Below are 21617 nucleotides of genomic sequence, written 5' to 3' on the forward strand. Positions count from 1 at the left end.
CCCTTCCCAGAGCAGGTTCTCGGAGGACGGAGGACGGGTGACCTGGAGGGAGGGAGGTGTGGGAAGTGTGAGCTGTAAGAGGCAGTCCAGGTACAACAGGATTTGGCAGGTCCCCCTCACCACCAGGGGCGTGTGCACAGGGGGCACAGCGGCCAATTGTGGGGGGAGTGCAGCAGCCGTGTGTAAGGAAAGGGTGTGTGTGCACACGCCTGCAGCAGAGGGGGTCAGGTGTGTAAGAAGGGTGTGTTTGTATGTGCGTGTGCTTGTGTTTGCCCATGTGCGTGCACAACCTGCGGCAGAGGGAGGCAGGAGGTATGGACACACGTCACGCTGTCCAGGCTGGACGGCTTCCCTGCCCTTGAGAATCTGTGCTAAAGAAGGACACAGGAAGTGGCCAAAGGGACCTGACAGGTGCCCTTGCCACCTTCATAACTCTTTTAAAAATGGATTCCGAGAAAGCCTGGCAGGAACGGCATACCTGGCAGTCCCTGCCATTACCGGCAGAGCTCTCATCCCCCGCCGGCTGGGACAAGTGGGTCCCCTAGGATGGGGCTGAAGTGGGGCCTGTGCTGTGGGGGCGGGGGGGCCAGAAAAGCTCAGAAATCGCCTGTGAAACCCCCTCACCCTCCCTCCCTGCAGCGGGACCCCTGCTGTCACCTCAGGAAGAGGGATTCGCAGCCCCCATTTGGTCTGACCAGACTAGAGAGGAAGGGATCCAGACTTCTAAGAGAGAGGGTCAGACAGAGACAGAGGGACAGCTGGACAGGGAGGAAAGGGGGAGAAATGATGTGCGTGCTCCTCTCCAACAGCGCCGTCCGTGGTCCCAGCGAGAAGGAGACATATCTGATGGGGCAGCCAGGAGGCAGGGATGAGACCCCAACCATCCTGACCTGGGCTTGAGGGGTGAGGAAGACAGCGAACAGCTTTTCCTGATTCCCATTCTAGAACCCAAGTCTCTAATGGTCCGCCAATCTCCTTGCCCAGGGTCCCCGAGCTGGCGCTGGCCAGGCCACTTCTGGAGCCCGGCTGGGGGTCCCGAGGGCAGCCCTCCATTGCCCCCAGGGGACTTCCCATGCCAGTGCCCCAGGGGCTTCTCCTGCACACCACCTGTTTCTTCCTGGTCACAACCATTTCTTCACCGTCCTCCAGGGATGACATGGTTATGGATCTGGCCGAGCACTGTGTGGCCTGGGAAGGACTTTGGCATCTGGGTCCATCACAGCCTAGGGCATGTGGGGTGACTGGGAGTGAGCATTGGGACTGCCTGTGGCTCCAGAAAGTGGGCTGTGTGAGGAGCCTGGGGGCAGCGTGCTCTGCCTCGGTGCTGGGATCTGTGGGAGCTGAAGGAAAGGGTCCCACCCCCAGCCACGTGTGCCATGGTCCTCACAGCTCTGCATGTTCTGCCTGGGGTCTTTTCCCCAGTTTCACCCAGGATCCAGCCTGTCGTCCGAAGACAGATGGGTGAGCAGACCAAATGGTGACACTTTGTCCAAGAGGACAGGATGCAGCGGAGATGAAGGCAAGGGAAGAAGCATCCCTGCCTTCTGCAAAGCACGCATCCCTTTCTAGAATGATAAGAGTGGGTCACTGGGCACGGACACACAGCCAGCCCTGGCCAGAAGCCGGGTGCACAGGTGACTGGAGACACAGGGCCTGAGGGGCTTGAAGGGGGGGGGCCTGGCTACGGGACTGGGCCTCACCGACCCCCATCCCGTGCCATGCGCCTGCCATCTCCCTGGGTGGTGCTGGCAGTGCCCACAGTGAGACAGGGCAGGTTAGCCAGGAAGGCCACTGTGCAGAGTCCAGGGCTCAGTGCATGGAGGAATCTGTCACAGACACATGAGGAGGGTAAAGCCAAGGGTGTCTTGAAGGGAGGAGTTGAGCAGGCAGGAAGAGGAGAAGGGAGCGGGGAAGAGGAGGAAGAACACTGGGATGGGGGGCAAGGAAGGAGCAGGCTTGCTTTGTGCTTGGAGGTGCAGTTACCCCAGGGGAAGCCCCCAGCAGACGGGGTGGGGGCAGCCAGTGGGAGGTCCCAGCAGGAGAAGATGCTGTCGGCATAGAGATGGTAACCCTTGCTCTGAGGGTAGGTGGGATGGCCTGGGGGGAGCACAGGACAATCACCGTGAGCCCATATTTCACATCCTACAAAGCTGGGAAGGCTGTGGTCCATGTAGCACATAGTAGGTGCTAAGCTAATAGGATCATTATGTTGCAGAGTGTAAATCAGACACATAAGCAGGGCCTAATAGAGCTTCTGCATGGAGTCCTCTGGGGGTGGGGGCGCTGGCCTCCCGTGGTCCCTTGCTTCTCAGCGACACCACTTGCATCAGGACCCAAGGTTCTCTTGCTTTTTTGAATCATTCAGCCAATAAGAAGTGATCTTGACTTCCCACGCCTTCCCACACACCCCACCCCATTACACTGTCACCCGAAAGATTTATTCTTACAAGGAGTTTGCCTCTCAAAGACATCTATAAAACCAGGACCAAAATGGCAAACTCAAGGCATGAGACAACAGCGGGAGCACTGGGAGGAGGGAGGCTTCAGGGGGGCCCACAAAGAGCTCATCAGCCCCTTGTGGCTCCTTGGCCACATGGCCCTTGTTCTGGCACCAGACAGGTCCCCCTCAGGGGCCCCTCCTGCTTGTCCCTTCCCTCCTCTGAAGAGTCTAGCTGGAGCCTATCACAAACCTCCTTCTTTGATAGAATCATGCGTCATTGCTGCTGGAAAGGCCCCCCACACTGATCCATCCAAAGGTTTTCACCGTTCTTTTTAGGGAAATCTTGTTCCCCCCGGTACGGAGAAGAGGTTGAAGTAGGGCAGCACAGTGAAGGTGGGAGAGAGAACCCCAAACTGTCCTCAAGTCTCCCATGGCTCCTGAAAGCACAGTGTCCAGGTTCAGGAGGATGGTTGGAGGACCACTAATGCAGACTGAATTACTCATGACGTGGGAGGGGACACCAGGACCCAGAAAGGGAACTGCAGCTTCCCGGGGCCCATCCCACAGCAATTAGCAGGAATCGATTCTGTTTTCTTCAAATTTACCTAGACCTATGTACATTGTCCATAGACATGATTTATGTGTAAGATGTTATTATCTGTGTAAGCCTCCATTCCCTCTGGAAGTTCTTCTTACAATCTAGTCTCTACTATATTAACCACCTTGAATTTTAAAGCTTGCACCTGATCACACCAATGCCTGGTGATTCTATGAGAGCATTTCTTTTGTCATCTCTTTCCTCCTGGATTTTGTCCTTTGTTGCTGTCCCCTGGTGTGCCCGGTAAACTTCGGTTCAGTGCTGGACATTGTGAATGAAAAGCTATAGACAGCGTCTGATCAGGACACCTGAGTGGCTCAGTCAGTTAAGCGTCTGCCTTTGGCTTGGGTCATGATTCCAGGGTCCTGGGATCGAGTCCCGTATCAGGCTCCCTGCTCAGCAGAGAGTCTGCTTCTCCCTCTCCCTCTCTTCTTGCCCCCTGCTTACGCTCTGTCTCTCTCTCTCTCAAATGAATAAATAAAATCTGTTTTTTCTTTAAAGAGGTAGCACAAATCAAAAGGATGGTGTTTCATAACACATGAAAATTGTTTGAAATTTGAATGTCAGTGGCCCCAGGCAGGGTCTTCCTGGGACGTGACCACACCCATTTCTTTTTCTGGATCTGTGGCAGGTTCAGAGGTGCAGCGGCAGAGGTGAGTGGTTGCGGTGTAGACCCTACAGACCTCCAAGCCTAAACCGCTGACCCTGGCCCTTCACAGGGAGCGTCTGCCGATGCCTGCCCCAGAGGCTGCTCCTCAGCCAACTAGGTTGGGAGCATGAGAACTGGAAACTGGGTCTCTGTCATTCCGGAAGCCCCCTCCTCCTCGGAAGGCTTCAGCCGTGTTTCTGTCTGCAGCCTGCACACGCCTCCTCCACTCCAAATGGCTGTCCTCTTGGGGGTGGGAGAACAGTGCCTCTCCTGTTCTCCAAACTCACAGGGAGCTCCCGGCTTCTGGTCCCCGAGGCTGAGCTTGGATGTTCTGTTGGTTCTGGCTTGTCTCTCTTTGATGGGGCCTGAGTCTTGGGCCCTGAAAGGCTGACTTGCCAACACGGCTTCGGATGTCGTGAGGACCACACACCAAAGCCAAAGGCTGATGTTACGTTGTCGGCCTCCATCATCCACCACACCACCCCTCCCCTGCACCTCCCACCCCTCAGGCAAACCTTCCTCCTCTCCTGACCTGGTCCTGGAGCCACCACTGCCCAGACCTGCCATGTCTTGCCCTTCTCAGCTGACCCTCCAGGTGGCCCTGCCTTGGAGCTGGGGGTGAGGACAGCTGTGATTCTCATCAAAGGCCCCTCCCAGTGGGATAAGGGGGATCAGACAACTGTCCGAGGGCAACGGGAGGGCTGCACAGGGCCTCTGGGTCGGGGAGGGAATATTGGGCCAGTTAAATGCATCTATTTGCCGGTTGACTGTTTTAATAGAATGACGGTCAGTGGCACAAAACCAGTGGTTGCTGTTGGGGTTAAGGATATTCCCCACCAGGAAGCTTTTAAAAGGGCTCAGAGCACCCCTGTGGGAAGCTGGTGGGCACTCCCACGTTTCCCTTTCTCTGCCACGCTGCCCCCCCATCAGAATTGCCTTGCAGTTTCCCCAAACTTGAAGGCTTTGCAGGGATTTCAGTGGAACGCAGGATCGGCATCTGCCTCCTGCTGGCTCCGTCCATACCATCAGTGAATTTTGAGGGCAGAGTTGACCGCCGGCTGAGCCCCGGGGCTCTGTTTGCAGGCTGCACAGTGCTCTGAAGAGACCAGGCTGGAACCTCCCCCCTGCCCCTCAGACTTGGTCAGTCCGGAGGTTGGACTGGGAGCTTGCCCCGTCGCTGGAAGGTGGCCGTTGATGGGTCTCCACAGCTCCATTGGTGAGCGATGCAGTGGTGAGCTCCAGCTTTGGGCGTGCAGACAGAGCAGCAGCCAGCACGGGGCCCCAGTCCAGACACCAGCAGCGGGGAGGGACTTGGTGGTGGCTGGAGGAATGACCAGCTCTACACGTTGGGGCCACCCGGCTCGGAGCCCAGGACTAGTGCTCCGGGATGCGCTGGGGGACCTCATCATCGACATGCATCATGGACAGCCCTTCTCTGACCTCTGACCACCGAGGCAGGGCTTGTCCAAGTCACGGGCCAGGCAACAAGGAGCAGCTGCCCCAGATCTGGGTATCCTAAGTGGAGTTTCTTCTCTCCACCCCACAACTGCCTGCTGAGCGCCACGGGGGCAGCAGGTGGGTGCTGCCCTGGGGGAGCTGAGGACAGAAGGCCCTCAGGACGGGGGACAGGGGTCGTTCCTCCCCTGAGCCTGTGTGCCACCGAGCTCCGTGGGGAGCGAGCTCTGCTGGGGTTCAGACGCGCACGCGCTGCAGGGGGAGAGTGCCTGCGTCGGACTGTCCGCGCGGTGCTGGGTCACACCAGCTCCATGAATCAGGCTTCTTGACCGGACAGTTCTCAAACTCATGCATCAGGAGTCTCGAGCAGGGAGCTAAGCTTCCAAGGACAGCACAGAACTCCTGCTTTGGACACTGTGAAGGGTTCCCAGGGAAGGCCACGGCCTGCGTCCATCAAAGCTCCCCTAGGCAGGTGCATTCAGTCTGCCCCAGCCGCCTCCCTAAACCCTTCTCTACAAGAAAACCCGGTCTGTCCCGTATCCCTTCCCCTTCCTCCCACGTGTCAGAACTGGGTTCCCACAGGGAGACCCTGAGACCGTGGCTCAAGCATGAGCAGCTGCGTGGGACTTGACAGCACAGGAGTGAGCTGTGGCACCCGGTGACGTCTGACACTCTGAGCTCTCGGGACCTGAAGCCACCAAGCCGTCCTGCCATGAGGCCCCCCTGGCAGTCTCCTGTGACCTTCGTCCACAGAGCTTCTTCTCTTTGCCTGGAGGACCGTCCCCTCCCCTCTTCAGGGAGAGTGTCAGTTAGCTGTGGGCCGGGCAACGACGGCACGTAACAAACAGCCCCGGACCTCAGGGTGAGCGCCTGCGGGAGGACGCGCTCGGAGTGGCCGTCTGTGGGTCAGCTCAGCTGGGCTGGCCGCCGTTCCACCATTGAGGCTGTCCGCCCTGCTCCCGCATTTGGCCTGGGCCTAGTCTCCTGTGACCCCAAAAGTTCAAAGGAGCCATCGGCCCGACGAGCTCAGGGCCAACCTCTGCCCGCGCACCAGCGACGTCGCAGTAGCCTCTGCCCTCGGCGCACCCTCGGGGCACTGGGTCCTGACTGGGAGCGCCACGGCTGCACCGGCACATCCTCCTCGGGACGGGAATACCCAGGTCAGGTGGTGAGGACGCTCGGCGGGGGAGGCGGCCGGGCTGGGGGCTGCTGCACTGTTGGCTCATGGGTGTGGCCCGGTCCCCATCGTGCAGGCTGAACACGGGCTCCTCCCTGATGGTGGGCGCGGGCGCTGCTGGTGAGTAATCCAGCCTCTGACTCGTGGGACCCAGAGCCCTGGCCACTGCGCCCATGCCCACGGACCATGCTGCTGCCAGAGCAGAAGCCCCTCTGCCGGCCGGAAGTGCTGGCTGAGGGGCACCATGGGGTGTCCCTCCCCTGCCCCTGACGTCTCCTTAGCATGGAGCGAGGCTGGCTCCATGCACACTCCTTCCTCGCCTGCCGTCCTTTGTTGAAACGTCCCAGTGATCTTGGGAGTTAAGTGAGAGAAGTGGGTCATTTCCATATCGGCTACTGAGCTCAAAGCTGAGCAACAGCAGCGTCTGCTCTTGAATGAGATGAGCAATAAATTCAGTGTGTGCGTGTGTGCCCGCGTGTGCACGCATGTGTGTATGTGTGTGCATGCAAATGTGTGTGCTTGTGTGACCTGTGTGCACGCATGTGTGTGCTTTTTCTGACCTCCATGTGTGCCTGTGTGTGCGTGTGTGTGGTGGCTTGCGTGCATGTGTGTGCATGTGTGCCTCTCTGTGCATGCCCGTGCATGGGAGGGAGGGGGCAGCAAACAAAGCAAGAGAGAGGTAGAGGCAGAGGCGAGGAGGGAGCCCCAGGGCTCACGCTTTTTCACAGCACCTGAAGTCGAGCATCTCCTCCTCTCTGAGGGGTTGGGTTTCCACCCAGGACCCGCCTTTCTGCTCAGAAATGATGCTGCCTATGAATGAGCAGGTCTGACCTAGCCTCTGGGGTGTTCCAGGCCCAAGGTGGGAGGCATGTTTCCTGGGCCTCCATTTGGCCTCCTGGCCGTCAAATTCAGCTCAGAAATGCAGATCCCACATGCACCCTTTTCCACGAGGGTTGACTGTGTGTGTGGTCCCACGGAGGGGGAGAGGCCCTGAGACAAGGCGGGGGCAGCAGGGCCACGGAGGGCCTGTCCTCTCTGTCCCCAGCCACCCCAACCCCATCTCTGCCAGGCATGCACAGCAGCGACCACTGGAATCCTCGGGGACCTCTGGGGCAGGGGCCCCCAACTCATTCCTAAAGGGACAGAGAGCAGATATTTTAGGCGTCCGGGCCCCACGACTGAGCCCTTCCCTGGTAGCCCCAAAGCAGCCTCAGACATTCCATGTGCCCATAAAGCTTCAGTTACAGAATCAGGGGGTGCACTGCCTTTGGCCTTCAGGCTGCAGTCTTGGGAGCTCTGCTCCCAGGCCTTCCTACTCAGTGTGGTGTCGGTGACCCCAGGGACTGGGAGAGACACAAAACCTCAGTCCCGATGGCATCCGTCCAAGAAGGTTTGTGTGTGTGCAGGAGGGGAAGCAGGTCTCCCGAGGCCCATCCTCACGGCAGCATGGAGAGGACGCCCGCCGGCGCAGAGGCCTACTGTGTGCAGGTCCTGCGGCTAAGGATGTTCCCTCGGCCTCCAAATAAATTCTCCTGGGATCTTATTTGCAGAGGAGTCAAGTGAGACAAAGCAAGTGTGCAAATCCCCTGGGGCCGCCGGGGGCCAAGTCCCACAGCCCCGGGCTAGAAACAACAGGAGTTTATTCTTGCCAGCTTCTGGAGGACTGAAGCCAGAAGTGAGACGCCTGCAGGGCCACACCGTCTCCGAGGTTCTGGGAGAGGGTCCTGTGGCTGCTGGCGGTCCTGGGCTCATGGCCACACACCTCCAGTCCCTGCGTCACCATCACATGGATTTCTTCCACGTTTCTCTGTTCCCACCCCAGGGTTTTATCAGGACACTGCCATTGCCCTGACCACCCACTCTAAATCTGGGGCAATTTCATTTCAAGGTGCTTAGGTAATTAATTAAACCGCTGAAGACCCTATTTCCAAATCAGGTCCTATTCTGAGGTGGGGCAGGTGGACATAATTCGGGGTGGGGGGAAGACCAGGTCACTTGCCCAGGGTCTGGGCTCCCAGGAGCCGGCACCAGCTGTCTCCGGGCTGGCCGAAGTCAGCTGGGTGGGGGACGGTGGCTTTGCAGAGTTGAAGGAGGGCCATGGGCCTCCGTGACTCTGACCGACCCCCCATAGCTCCTGGGCCCCCACAGAGCATGTCGGCTGAGGAGCGTGAGGTCCCGAGGGTTGGCATCACAGCGCACCGGGAGTCGGTGGGCTCAGCAACGGAGAGTCACCGCCTTCCGCACTTGTGGAGGCCAGAAGAGGAGAGCAAGGACGGGCCACGCGCCCTCCAAAGCCTCCGGGGAAGGGTGTTCCAGCCCCTCTCCCAGCGTCTGGTGGATCCTGGGCTCTGACAGCGCAACTTCGCTCTTGTCCCTGTGGCCTGTGTGTCTCCAAATCGGCCCCTTTTATGAGGACTCCGGTCATGCTGGGCTGGGGCCGCCGACCCAGTATGAACTCATCTTAACTAGTCACGTCTGCAACAACCCCGTTTCCGGAAATTCCAAGTCAGTGGGTTAGGACTTGCGCGTGGGAGTTTTGGGGAGACACAGCTCAACCCATAAGATGATGACAACAGCACCACTGGTGTGGGTGGAGTTTCCCAAACTCTGCACGGCCCCCGGTGCATTTGCTCGGGGTTTGGACCTGGCCGCTGGGCAATCTTTTTGGCCCCCAGCTCCCACTGTCTCCCCACCGGGCTCTACAATGCAGGGGAGTCTCCAAAGGCAGAGAAGGTTGTCCTCGTTGGAGGAATTTGCTCCTCGATGTGGCTGACCTGTGGGTGGGACAGCTTTAGTGACCTGATGCTGGCGGAGCGAGCCCAACTTCAGGTCCCTTTTGGAGACCCTTTTGGAGTGAGGTGTGCATGATGACCCCCACGTTCTCTCCAGATCATAGCAGCACGGCCACTGGCCATCTCCCCAGGGTGGAAGGACCACTGCTCTCCAGTGGGTCGGGCACGACACCAGCTCAAGGCATGGCCCCAGAGCAAACCTGCTTGCGTTTGAGTCATGGCTTTCCCGGGTCTTCACTGCTTTTCTTAGCAGGAAAGGGTTATCCTTGCTCAAAGAAATGACCTTGAGCCCAGCTCCTGGGAGATCAGTGTCTTGCCTGATGAGAGTGTCTTGGACTAATAATGGGACTCATGGTGGTGGCCTTGTGCCCCAGGGCATCCACTCCACCTCTGGTTGGGCTGGAGGTACGACCACCCTTGGTTTCTCCCGGACCCTCCCCCCTGCACCTCGTCCCAGTGCAGATTTAATCCTGTTTTTACTCTGTAGTAAACCAAGACTGAGCGCAACAGCTCAATTCCGAGTCATTTGAGTGAATCTTTGAACCTGAAGGTCGTCTTGGGGACCTCCCACCTTACACCGTGCAGCTTTGAAAAAGTCCCCTAACCTCCCTGCGGAAATGGGGAGCATCTCTGCTTGAGGTTGTGGGGAGCATTATAAACAAATTTGCCAAAGACAATGCGGGACACCTGCTACCCCTCCAGTGTGCCTGACTCCCTTATGGGGGCCGACTCAGTCCTGTAGGCCCTCCGCCGGCCGTGCCTCGTCACCAAGGAGGAGGTGGCTGGAGGGAGAACGGGACCTGATGGGCAGAGGACTGCTTTCCACCTCTGTGGCCACAGGGGCTGTGATCCGGACATTTCTGACCCACTGCCCACATGCTACACGGGGATGGCATCGCGGCAAGTCAGTTTGGATGGTTTGCAATGGGGACCGTCTCCTCGTGTCATTCACGCATTCCTTTTGTTAGTGAATGACGTTTGGGGCCAGGTCACTCCTTATGGGGTTGTCCTGTGCACAGGAAGACAGAGCTGGCGTCTTCAGCTTCTATCCCCTCGATGCCAGGAGGACCTCTTCTTCCCTGTGTGACCACCAGAGGTGTCTCAGATAGGGCCACCGGTCGCCGGCTGAGGACAGTCTGACGTGAGTCCCTGGGGGGATGTCTCGAGGACTCACCTTCGCCTTCCCCATGTTATCCCGAGGTGTTCGCACAGCTCCTTCCAGGCTGGGGCTCTCTTCTCTGTCCGGGAGAGCCCTGCCCTAAGCCAAAGAGCGTCCGGCGGGAGGCATCTTGCTCTCACGGGGTCCTGGCCCTGGGCCCCCCCAGCCCCCCACCGCATGGAACACCGGGCAGGGTCCCTCAGGAAATGACACGCTCCTTCGTCTCCCCCGCCCCGGACACTAACCTGTTTCTCTGAGAACACCCTGGTTTGGGAAGACACGTTTTCCCTCAGCAGCTCCCTGTCCCAGGAGGTGGCCCAGTGGCTCAGAACAAGTCCCAGCCTCAGAGGGCGTCCTTCTCCGGAGAGCGGGGCCAGACCGCCTGGTGTCGTGCAGCACACGCGGCGAGCTTCCCGCGTTCCCCGGGCCGTTAGAGACGTGCCACGAGCGAGCGTTCTGCAGCCTTTGTGGAAAAGGAATGTTGTTTTCGCCGTGTGATTGGTTCTTTGGGAACCCCCTGTGCCCTCTCACCCCTCAAGCCCGTGAAGACAGACAATTTTGGACTCACCGGTCACCGTCCTTGGTTCCCAGGGTGCAGGCACATGAGGTCCCGGCACCGCGCGGTGAGCTACGAGGTTCCTCTGCCTCAGCACGTCCCAGCGCCATCGCTCCTGCCGCCGTCCCAGCGCACCAGCGCGGTGCGCCACGCACACGCCCCGGGCGCTAGGAGAGAAGGCTCTCGGCGGGTTGGTTTTTGCCATGGACAGTGGCCCGCATTCGATTCGGCTTCTTTTAATGAGAAAGTCATCCAGCCCCGGAGATGGATTACCAGCTCCCATCAATCTCTAGGACCTGATCTTATTACAAACCCCCACAAATATAACCATAAAAGCCCTATTGATTGATGCAGACTTTGCTAATCCATCTGTCCCCATCCATCATTCCAGGTATAATTTTTCATTACCTGGATGGCAGCTGATTCCTCGCACATTAGTATACAGTGGCAATTACCAGGAGCCGAGAGAGCCCCTAAATTAGCAGGAGCGGCAACACCTGTCAGGAAGGGGAAGTAAGAACCCCTCCACGGCGTGCGGTGCTCTCTGGGACCATGACTGAACCACAGAGAATTTGAAGATGGATTTGGTACTGACCTTGTAAATGGAGAGGCGAAGTTTGGGTTTTCTGCCCTTTCCTGGGTGTACCTTCCCTCCAGTGACATCGTTGTTCACCGGTCACGGCCTGCCTGATAGCTGGCGTAGACACTATTCAAGCATTGCCTTGCCCGGGGTCAGTAGGGTTTGTGGGACAGATGTTCCCACCTGCACTGTGTCATGTCCACAAGGGACCCGACCTGAGGGAACACTGTTGAAGGTGTGAGCGCTGGGAGAAGTTAGTGAGGAGGGAGAGAATCAGGGGGGATAACCTCCTAAGAACCCCACCATTTGTATGGGGCAGGGAGAGCCAGTGGCTGGACACACCAGTTCTGAGATCTGCACGTTCTTGTCTTTTTGCAAAATGCAGCTCCTTTTCAACCTTAATGGAGAAAATTGAAAGACATGTGGCTGAAATATTTCTGAGGGTCCTTAGAGGGACTAAACTGATAAAATTCTCCCTGGAGTTTGGTTTCCAAAAATCAAGAATCCTGTCTCGTTGGATTCTCGAGGAAACTGTCACACGAAGTGATCTTTTCTGAAGCCAGGCTCATGTGGACAAAGCCAGCAGGACAGAGCTGCCCTTTGCTGACTGTGAGCGTCCGGCTTGCCACGGTAGAGGCAGTGGCTGTCCTTGAAATCCCCTTGGCAGTGGCTGGTGACATTCTCAGAACTCAGGAAACCTTTAATGATGGAGAGGGAAGATTCTAGTCTTCAGAAACCAAAAGTCTGCAGTTTGAATCCCAGCTTTAATCAATCTTTCAAAATAGATACATATTCTATTTAATTTATAAAGCAAACACTCAGCTATTCACCTAAATTAGTGGCCAGCAAACTACAGCCTGTGAGTCAAATCTGGCTGTTGTCTGTTTTTATAAATAAAGTTTTATTGGCACATAGCCACGCCCATTTTTTCCCATATTATCCATGGCTGTTCTTGCCCCATAATGGCTGGATTGGGACATTGCGACAGAGACCACACTGCTCACAAAGCCTAAAATATTTACTCTCTGGCCCTGCGTAGCAAGGTTCACTCACCCGGCGTCCACACAAAGACTTGAGGGATATTCGCAGATGAAGAAAGGACTCTTGGCACTCGGGGAGGACTGAGTAACGGGCAGATGATTGGAAGAGGACGCCGCTTCTCACATGCTGTTCTGTCCTCTGCTTAGTAGCCCACCTCCCTGAGACAGGAAGCCAGGAGTCATCCTTATGGGTTTCCTGTCTTCCAACCTGCTGCTTACAAGTGTCATTCTTGCCACATGTCAAAAGGCCTGATCCTTGTCCCACCGTCATGAGCATGGGGTCTATGAGATCTTCTTGTAACTGTGGATCTCCCATGCGTGAGCCCAGGGGCCCGTCAGAACTCGGGGGTCAGGCGCTGCAGCAGAAGGCTGTTTGCCCTGCAAGTCAAATACGGGAGGGGTCCTCGGGTGTCCGCCTCTGGCGAGTCTGACGACCAGGAGGCAGCTACAGATGGGTTAGCTGGGCGTCCGATGCTGGATTTTCTTGGAGGCTCAGAGCAGAGAATTGCCTTTGGTCCTGGCTCTGCCGGACGACGGTGGGAAAGTCGCTTTACTCCTCAGCCCAGGCTCCTCGTCGGTCAGGCAGGTGCGAAAGTGCTGCTGCTGCTGATGGTTTCGACGGATCACAGGGGAAGCTTGGCAAGGTGTCCCGCACAAAGAAGTCCCGGAACGCGTAGCCCGTGACCTTGCCTGGTTATTAACCCAGTTCTCGTTTCCGCCACAATTCAAGTGGTGAGTTCTATGGAGGAGGTTTCACACCAAAGGCAGGAGAAGCGCCTCCAGAATAAGGCAGAGCTTGGGACTCTATCGTTATGTTTCTCGCTGCTCCGCTGGTTTTTCTTTTCTCCTTTTCAGGTATAAATGTGATCAGCCACAGAGCGACAGTCGGAGGGCGGCTGTGTTAGAGGGTGTGCGGGACTGGGGTGGGTATGAAGGTGACGAGGCCCCTTTCTTGGGCCAGAACCAGCAGTAGATGCTGTCGTTTAATAAAAGGGGGGGGGGGGCTAGATCGCTTCTCAGGCTTTGGCTGAGATCAAGTGAAGAAACGGGCACTAGGGAAGCTGACCTGCCGAGCTCGTCGAAGCGGAGAGCGTTTGCATGCAGTAGGCGCTCCGTAACGGCTCTGGAGTCGGGGCATGAAGGAACACCTGAAGGGCTTTCCGCCACATCCACGTCTTCTCCTGTCTTCCTGGTGGTGCTTATCCTGTGGGCTCAGGATGGGAATCCCTCACGACCAGCAGAAATAGCCCCGAAGACGGGCGAACAGGAAGAGAAAGCTTGTTTTCTGGCCATGCCAACTTTGAATCATTTATTAGCAATTTCCCCACGAGGATCGTACTCAGTGGAGAGGTAACATCTGTTTGCGAGACTGTGTCCTTGGGAGACCGCCAGGAAAATCGCACATTCCGAAATCCTCCACGGCGGGCCGCGTGCACCCGCTCGTTCTCACCCAGGGACCCGCTGGGCTCCTCGGGGGGTGGCAGGTGGGTCTCTGCCGGGGACTCCAGCAGTGGCGAGAGGCAAGTGCTTACACCTCACAGGTGCGAGGACACGGGGAAATTAGCCCTTTGGTGACACAAGGTGCTGCCCGCTGCAGGGCTCACCGCAGCCCTCCCCCACCCCCGGGACCTTTATGGCCCAGCTCCTCAGGTAGGAAGGGATCTTCCTGATCGGAGGAGGACAGGGCCTTTGCACGTGGCTTTTATGGACCAGCAGCGTCTGCTGGGCATGTCCCCAGTGTCCGTGCTCCAGGAAGGATGTGACAGGTGCTTTGTCAGGAGGAACATAGCCTTGGTGGAACACCGGAGCTGGGAGCCTCACCTCCCACCCCTGCCTCTGTGCTTAGTGGAAGGTGGTGCAAGGGTGGGGACGGAGGGACAGTGTAGGAGAGAATCCTGGGCCTCTGTTCTCCCCGTGTGGGGTTCCCAGACAACTCTCAGGCGGGTCTCAGGCCGCCCTGCTTCTGTCCCTGACTTGCCCCCCGCAGGGCACCCCTGCACCCTCCTTCCCTGTGCACACACACAACAGACACAGGCCAGAGAGGCTAGACTGCAGGTCCCTTTCCAGGCTTTTGAGAAGCATCAGCTGCGAGGCCCAAATCGTTGATTCCTGGAACCTCAACAGGCCATGAGCCGCTGGGAGAGGACTCTGGAGAGAGGAAGGTTCCTCCAGTGAACCCCTGCCAGGAGGTCAACACTTGTCCACTCTCTCCTCCCTTCCCTACAAATCCTGGGCTGCTTTGGCCCCTCTTGGATCCGGCCAAACCTGCTCCCACTCAAAGGCCTAGTGCTCAGAACGGAGAACCCACCCAGGTGGGAGCCGGCGGAGGAAGGGTGACAGGTCCCGGGGGTGTGCCTCAGCCAGAGCTTGCCTGGGCCAGGTGAAGGGCTTGGCAGGTGCAGGAAAGGACACAGCTGCCCGTGGGCTTGGTGACAGCAGGGGAACCAAGAGATGCCAGGGCCGGGGCCTCCCTTCATGGACTCCAGGGGACCCAGCTCCTGCCGGCACCTGCCGTGGGGAAGGAGAGACCTGAGTGTGCAGGAGCCGGCCCGCCCTTCCTGGGTCCCTGTGTCTCGTGCCCGGGTCTCATGGCTGCTTCCCCTTCCTCTTTTCCAGGTCTGGCTGTCCATCAGATTATCACCATCACTGTCTCCCTCATCATGGTCATAGCTGCTCTGATTACAACTCTTGTCTTAAAAAACTGGTAAGGCTCCTCGGCCCCTCTGGCCTGGACACGGGGGCTGTGGGGGTCCCCCGGGAAGTGTGCGCAGAGTGTTTCCTACTTCTCAGACCGGGGCCTGCCTCGCATCCCAGGGCATTGTTTCCCTCATCTGGGCCAGAGAATCGGGGGCAGCTCGTGGCCTTGGTGCAGCCCACTCGTCTTCAGCCCCAGGGCAGCTTGGCCGGTGCAGGTGCCACACTGCCCGACACTGGCCTTGGACGGGGTGTGCCCCTGACCATGGCTTTCCCCGCAGGAGGCGAGCGATCCCCGCCTCATCACAGTTTCTCGGGCAGCCCATGTTCTGGTCTCCGAAGCCTGTGTCAGCGTCACGCGTGCCTGTCGACACCGCCCACCCAACACGCCAGCGGCCTGGGTGCGCCGGCGCCCACCCCTCGCTGTCCTGGCTGTGTAGGGGCCGTGTTCGGACTGAACCCTTCCCTCCTCCTGCGGCCGCTGAGTGTCTGTCGAACTAGGTTATTGCTTTTCTCCGGGTAGCTGGTCTTTGCCTGTTTCCTCCTGGAAACTGGCCTACTTTGAGGTTGGCCTTGCTAGGTGAGCACACCTGCTACACCCCAGGGAAAATCGGGCACTGCCGGGTGACTCTGCCGCACACACGCCTCTGAGGCCCCATCTGCCCGCAGCCACCCCTCCAGCAAATGTGTCCTCTACAAGGAGGTCGGACTCCTTGTAGAGTAGTACACCCAGACCATCCCGCGGTCGTCGGCAGGAGGTGGTCAGAAGTCACATGGGGCTGATGGGTGGCAGCTGCTCCCCAGTGTCCCGATGACAGCGATCCGAGAGAAAGCCAGTCTCCTGGGTTAGCAGAGCTGAGAGGGTGGGGACTGGCACAGCTCCAAAGCAGACCTCACAGCAAATAAGTGAGGCCTCCCGGAGGCCAGCAAACCCGAGTCCCAGGGCATTTTCTGGGAGCGGTGATGAGGACAACTCTAAACTCACCATGAGGCATCTTGGGCAGGGCCTGGCAGAAGAAGGGACTCTGGGGCCCAGGATCCCATGGATGTGTGGCTGGACAAATGCCATCGACCATCTTGACAGCCTGCAGAGGGGATGGGGGACACTGTCCCCTCTTGGTTTCCCACATTGGGGTTTGCAGCAAAGCCTCAGAGAGTTCTTCTGGGGATGACCACCCAGGCAATGATGAGGATGTTCCATGACCTTGGGGGGGTGTCCCCTGGCTTTTGCATTTCTCTTCCCACCCTAATTTATGGGGTGGGGCTTCTGCACCAGGAAGCAGGGCTCCTCTCATTGCAAAATGAGACAGGGCATGTCCGTAACTTGCAGGAAGGTGGGCTCATGGACCCTCGCCTGTCACGACCACATCCTTCTGAATTGGCTCTGAGCACAGCAGGGAGGCGAGAAGGGGAACTGGTTCCCCAAGCTGGGGCTCCCCAAATTTCCTCCTAGCTGCTCTCCTCCACTGGGATGGGACTTCCACTCATCCCTCCTGTGACTTGCTGAAGTGACTGGGAGAGGTCACCGATGGCCCGCTCCCCCAGATCCCTTGGCTGACAAGGCCAGGATTCCCATGTCCATCCTTGGTGGTACCGAGAGGGCTGTGTGGTCCAGAGGAACAGGGAAGCTTCTGTGGGTCATGCAGACCAGATCTCCCCACGGACCTGATGGCCGTGAAGGATGGACAATCCGTGTTCATTTCCAGCTTGGGAGCCTGGGCAAGGGCAGGGCTGAGGACGCAGGGTCCCCCATGTAATAATTCTCCCCGATGATGGTTACATAGCCCCTTCCAGAATGAGCCACCAGACTAGCCCCACCTGTACCCATCCCTTCATGGGGAAACTGAGCCACCACTGCCCGGCTGACATCCTTCCGGCAGACGAGGCCTCAGCTCTGGGATAACACAGCTCAGATACTTTCTTCTTCATCTGCCCTGTGATAATGGCCACATTAAAATTCAAATTTTATTAACAACAACAACAACAACAAAAAACAAAACAGGGAAAGAGAGAGAGCGAGCTGATTGTTTCATTGTGGTTGGTCTTTGTGAAGAGGCTGGGAATTACCATCTAATATGAAATGACGCATAATTAATGCCTGGAGACGAAGGTGCCCCTGTCTAAGTGCTGGCTTCCGGCCCCTGCCCGCCGCACCCCCAGCCCGACTCCTCTGTCTTCCAGCTGCGCCCAAAGCGGGAGCACACGTCGGAACAGCCGCCAGCGGAAGGTCAACCAGCAGGAGGAGAGCTGCCAGAACCTGACGGACTTCACCCCCGCCCGGGTGCCCAGCAGCCTGGACATATTCACGGCCTATAATGAGACCCTGCAGTGCTCCCACGAGTGTGTCCGGGCGTCCGTGCCCATGTACACCGACGAGACGCTACACCCGACAGCTGAGTACAAATCCACGTTTAACGGGAACCGGTAAGCTCGGGCCTGGGCCAGACCCTGACGTCCCAGCATCGTCACCGGGCGCTGTTGGCCTGGGGGGCGGGAGCACCCTTCATGGGTCCTTAGGGGGCTGAGCAAGTGCACACGGCTGGCCTGGCAAAAGGAGGGGGCGGGGTAGACAGAAGGAGGTGTTGTACCAACCAGAGACAGAACCCGCAGCAGCCGCAGTCGTCTCCAGGCCGCACCCTCGGGGAGCTGACAGAAGGCCCTCCCCGCCCTGGACACCACCTGTTGGAGGCCGAGCAGGCGTCCTGTCTGGCTGGTAGCCCTGGGCCTCCGCTATCAACACGCTCCCTGTCAGTCTCTCTGAACGCCCATCAGGAAGATGTCAGCGGCGCTTCTCGCAAAATATCAAATACCAGCCAGACTCCTGATTATTAAATGCTCCTTTTTATTAATCTTGGTTAATCCTTCAAAGAAGACATGGCCCTGAAACCATCCCTGGGAACATTTAAGAAACCCTCGAGTCAGCTTCCGGGGGTTTATCTGGAATTAGATTAAAATATCAATAAGCTATTTTTTTTTTTAAGGGAGCATACACATGCACCATTTTGTAAATTTAAAAGAGAGAAGTTTCCAACCCCTTAAACATCTTAGGAAGAAACGAATAGGAAACCAGGAGGACGCCAGGGGCCCCCTGTCAGTGGCAGGAGTAGCCGCGAGGAGTGAATGCCCCAGGGGCCCGCAAGCGTTCCTCCCAGAACCAGGGTCGAGGAGACTCAGGGTGACGTCCAGCTGTGGTGCCCATGGTTAACGGGCCCTCATCCTGGCTGTGAGAATGGGGGTCTGCCTTAACCGCACCCCACCACCCCCCGCTGCATCTCTACGTTGGACTCCGCAGTATTCCCTGGGATGCTCCCTTCCCAGCTCAGGAGGGTGGAGAGCAGGGACTCAGGACTGTCCTTCCGGCCCATGCTGCTTTGACTCTGTCACGTCTGGGGAGCTCCTGGTGGCATCCCAGCCTTCCAGAAGGCCCGGTGCACAAAGAATTGGCGAAAGGATTTCAAACCATTTCACGGAGGGCGCGTGTGTTGGTTTGGATGTGAATCCTGGCCAACCAGTGCTTCAGTTTGGGGGAAGGGGTGGGATGCTGAGCGGCCACATGGCCGTTCCCCCTGGTGCCCCTCTGGCCCTGCCCCATCCACGGGCAAGGTGGGCACTGCCAGCGCCCTTAGCCCTGGCTCAGAAGCATTGGGTGGAACAGGTTCTTGCTTTTTTGCCTAAGGCAATGCTCTGTTGGCTCTCCCTGGCCTTTGGACATGGTAGCTTTGGTCTCAAAAGTGACAAATTCCAAGAGCCCCATTTCAGGAGTCAGGCCCCGCCCACTCCATCGTGGGCGTGCAGCAAAGCAGGCGGGATCCCTGCCCCTGGAGGGGGGAGACCCCAAGCTTTGCGCTTGTCCCACAAATTAAAAAACTAAGATCTGGAATACCAGCTTCCTTCTGCACACTGTCCCTCAGGCTCCGTGTCCTCCAAGGCCTTCCAGGGTGCACGTGGGTGTTAGCGGGCCGCAGGGAGAGGGCCCCCTTCCCGCCGAAGGCCAGTGGGTCCGGGCTGAGCATTACCTTTCTGGGTTCTTCCCGGCTCAAGAGGCCAGTGTTGGGCGGCCGCGCTAGCCGGCCCGCCGGTCAGCTGCTCCGCACAAGCGCACGCAAGCCCATCTTTCTGCTTGCCACAGACCCTCCTCCTCTGATCGGCACCTTATTCCTGTGGCCTTTGTGTCTGAGAAATGGTTTGAAATCTCCTGCTGACTGGCGGAAGTCTTGTTTACCTCCTGGGGGCAGGGCAGACGCCACGTGTCTGTATTATGGTACGTACCTCTCGTTATAGACATCGATTGATTTTTTTTCCCTCTTTGCCTCCCCTTCCCCACCTCTCCCCCTCCCCCTCCTCCACTCTGGGACAACTGGGAGCCCTTCTGGACATGGAAGGTGGAATTCCGATGGTGTTGCTGCCCCGAGGGCAAGCCTGGAGGGCTGGGCTTGTGGTCTCTCTGCTGTACTTGTTAGAAATAACCCCCGTGGAGGGAGGACAGACACACCAGGAATGGCAGCACCGTCCCCCGGGGAAGGCCCCAGCCGGAGCAGCCAGCCACCAGGAAAACCCAGGGAGACCCGGGAGGGGGCTATGCAGGCGAGCATCACCCCTGCATCGGACGTCTCTACATCGGGGTGGGGGACGTGAAGTAGAATTAAAATACAATTTTGGAATATAAAAATAAGAGATAGGAAGGGAAATGATAAAGGAAGAGTTGAGACATCTACTAATATGAAGCCAGGGACCGGCACCAAAACAGGATGAATTTTCCACGCTCTGCTGGATGGGAACATTTGGTTTGCTTTCAGTGATATTAACTTTAATGCTAACGTTAAATTGCTTTCTTCTGCACCGAGTCTCCAGAACACTCGGGCTGCTGGGGGAGAAAGCGTTTGCCCCCAGGACTGTACACAGTCTGCGTGCAGTCAGTACAGGCAACCCGGGCTCTGGGCTCTTTGCGTTTGTTTTCCTTTTTGATATTGGGTTTTCTAAGGATCCTCGTTTTTGTCTCATCCGGGGACGCTCTGTGACATCACATCCCTTCCCTGAGTAGGGAGCCCAGTTTCTAGGCTGCGTTATCGGTATTTGAAAATACTGCTTCTTCCTTCTGCCCGCCGCCCTCTCACGCAGAAGTCATCGTCAGGGTGGGTAGGAGGTGTTTCCTGGGGACACCCATGTGCCCCTCGGGGGCCGGGCTCGCCGCACAGAGCCAGGGCTGGAGGAGCTCACAGCTTTTGGAAATAGGAGTGAACGGGTCAGTCCTCCTCCAGCCCTAATGAAGCAGGTGTTGGCTCCAAATCAAATCTCCAGCCCTCGCTTCCTGTCCTGAAGCCAAAATGACCAGCTTGCATGAGGTTCTGCCGTCGGGCCAAGAAATGTGATTAGATGAGAATGGAAAGCACTCCTCCCTCCCCCGGCAAAAGGCCTTCGTTGAGACCATGCAGGCAAATTAGGTGAGACCTGATGCATCCCCGACAATTCAGGGCCAGAGGTGCCGCGTGGTCCACCCATCAGAGCCTTTGTCTGCCTCAGCGTGACTCACCTCACTAAGGCGGAGCAGAGTCCCCTGGGGAGTTCTAGCAACAAGGAGCTGCTTACTATCTGCAGAGTTCCCGTCGGCTCAGAGAACCCTCTGCAGGGTGCCCAGGACCGCCAGCATCCCTGTTAGGACTTTAAAAATGTGTAACCACACAAGACACTGATGTGGCCCTGCATGTCATGGCCTCTGCTCCCTTCCTTCAAGAGCTCAGGCTCCGGGCCTGGAGGCGGACACGCCCTTCGCTCCAGGCGCAGGGGCTGGGGGGCGGGGTGGGGGGGAGCAGTTTCCCTAATGTAGACTTTCCCTAATGGGCACTTACGGAGCCCTCTTTACATCTGGGGACTCCTACCATCCTCCCAGGAACGCCGCTTTACAGAGGGGAAACTGAGGCACGAAGCCATTAAGTGACTTGCCTGAGGTCAGGTTGCTCGGGTCAGTCCAAGGTGGCCTGGCTCTGCCCGTCGTCAGAGAGCCACCACCCCGCCCCCGCGCTATGCCTCTGCGCCCTGTGCCATCCCCAGCCTGGTCCCGGCCAAGACGAGAGTCGGTGGCAGCCGGCGGTAAGTTTTCCCAGTCCACTGGCATCCTGGGACGTTCAGTTCAAGTCTGCAGAGCAGGAGACCAGCTCCCACGTGCCCCACAGCCCGAGCCACCAACCTCTTCAGCCATACTCTGGAGCTAGGAGCCGCAGCCCAGCCTAAAACAAAAAAAAAAGAAAATAGTAGAAAAGAGCTTTTATGGAGTCCTCTGCTGCAGAAAGGTTTCCTGTTCCAGTTCTCTCTTCTAGCAACACAGGGCATTGGAGGACCCCACACTCTGTTTGTGGGCTCTCCCCATCCGCCACTTGGACCACGTTCCTCTCCAGGTGTCTGCGTCCCACCTGCCAGGCTGTCCAAGGAGCAGTCTCAGGACCACCCCCGTCCGCAGGAGGGGACACAGCTTCTTCCGAA

The 21617-nt window shown here is 57.8% G+C and overlaps 1 protein-coding gene across 2 annotated transcripts in view; it reads left to right on the top strand.

The window, feature by feature from the left end:
• The window catches only part of AJAP1 (adherens junctions associated protein 1), a 110945-nt gene that overhangs the window by 85008 nt on the left and 4320 nt on the right, over positions 1–21617 (top strand). For both annotated transcript variants that reach the window (XM_032863244.1, XM_032863245.1), the window contains exons 3-5: positions 15063–15150; positions 17322–17564; positions 19270–19401. In XM_032863244.1, coding sequence (XP_032719135.1) covers positions 15063–15150; positions 17322–17564; positions 19270–19342 — 404 coding nt within the window. In that variant the 3' untranslated portion in view covers positions 19343–19401. The remainder of the gene's footprint in view (positions 1–15062; positions 15151–17321; positions 17565–19269; positions 19402–21617) is intronic.

This window comes from Lontra canadensis, unplaced genomic scaffold (assembly GCF_010015895.1).
Source record: "Lontra canadensis isolate GAN:19392208 unplaced genomic scaffold, GSC_riverotter_1.0 scaffold25, whole genome shotgun sequence".
Classification (NCBI taxonomy): domain Eukaryota; kingdom Metazoa; phylum Chordata; class Mammalia; order Carnivora; family Mustelidae; genus Lontra; species Lontra canadensis.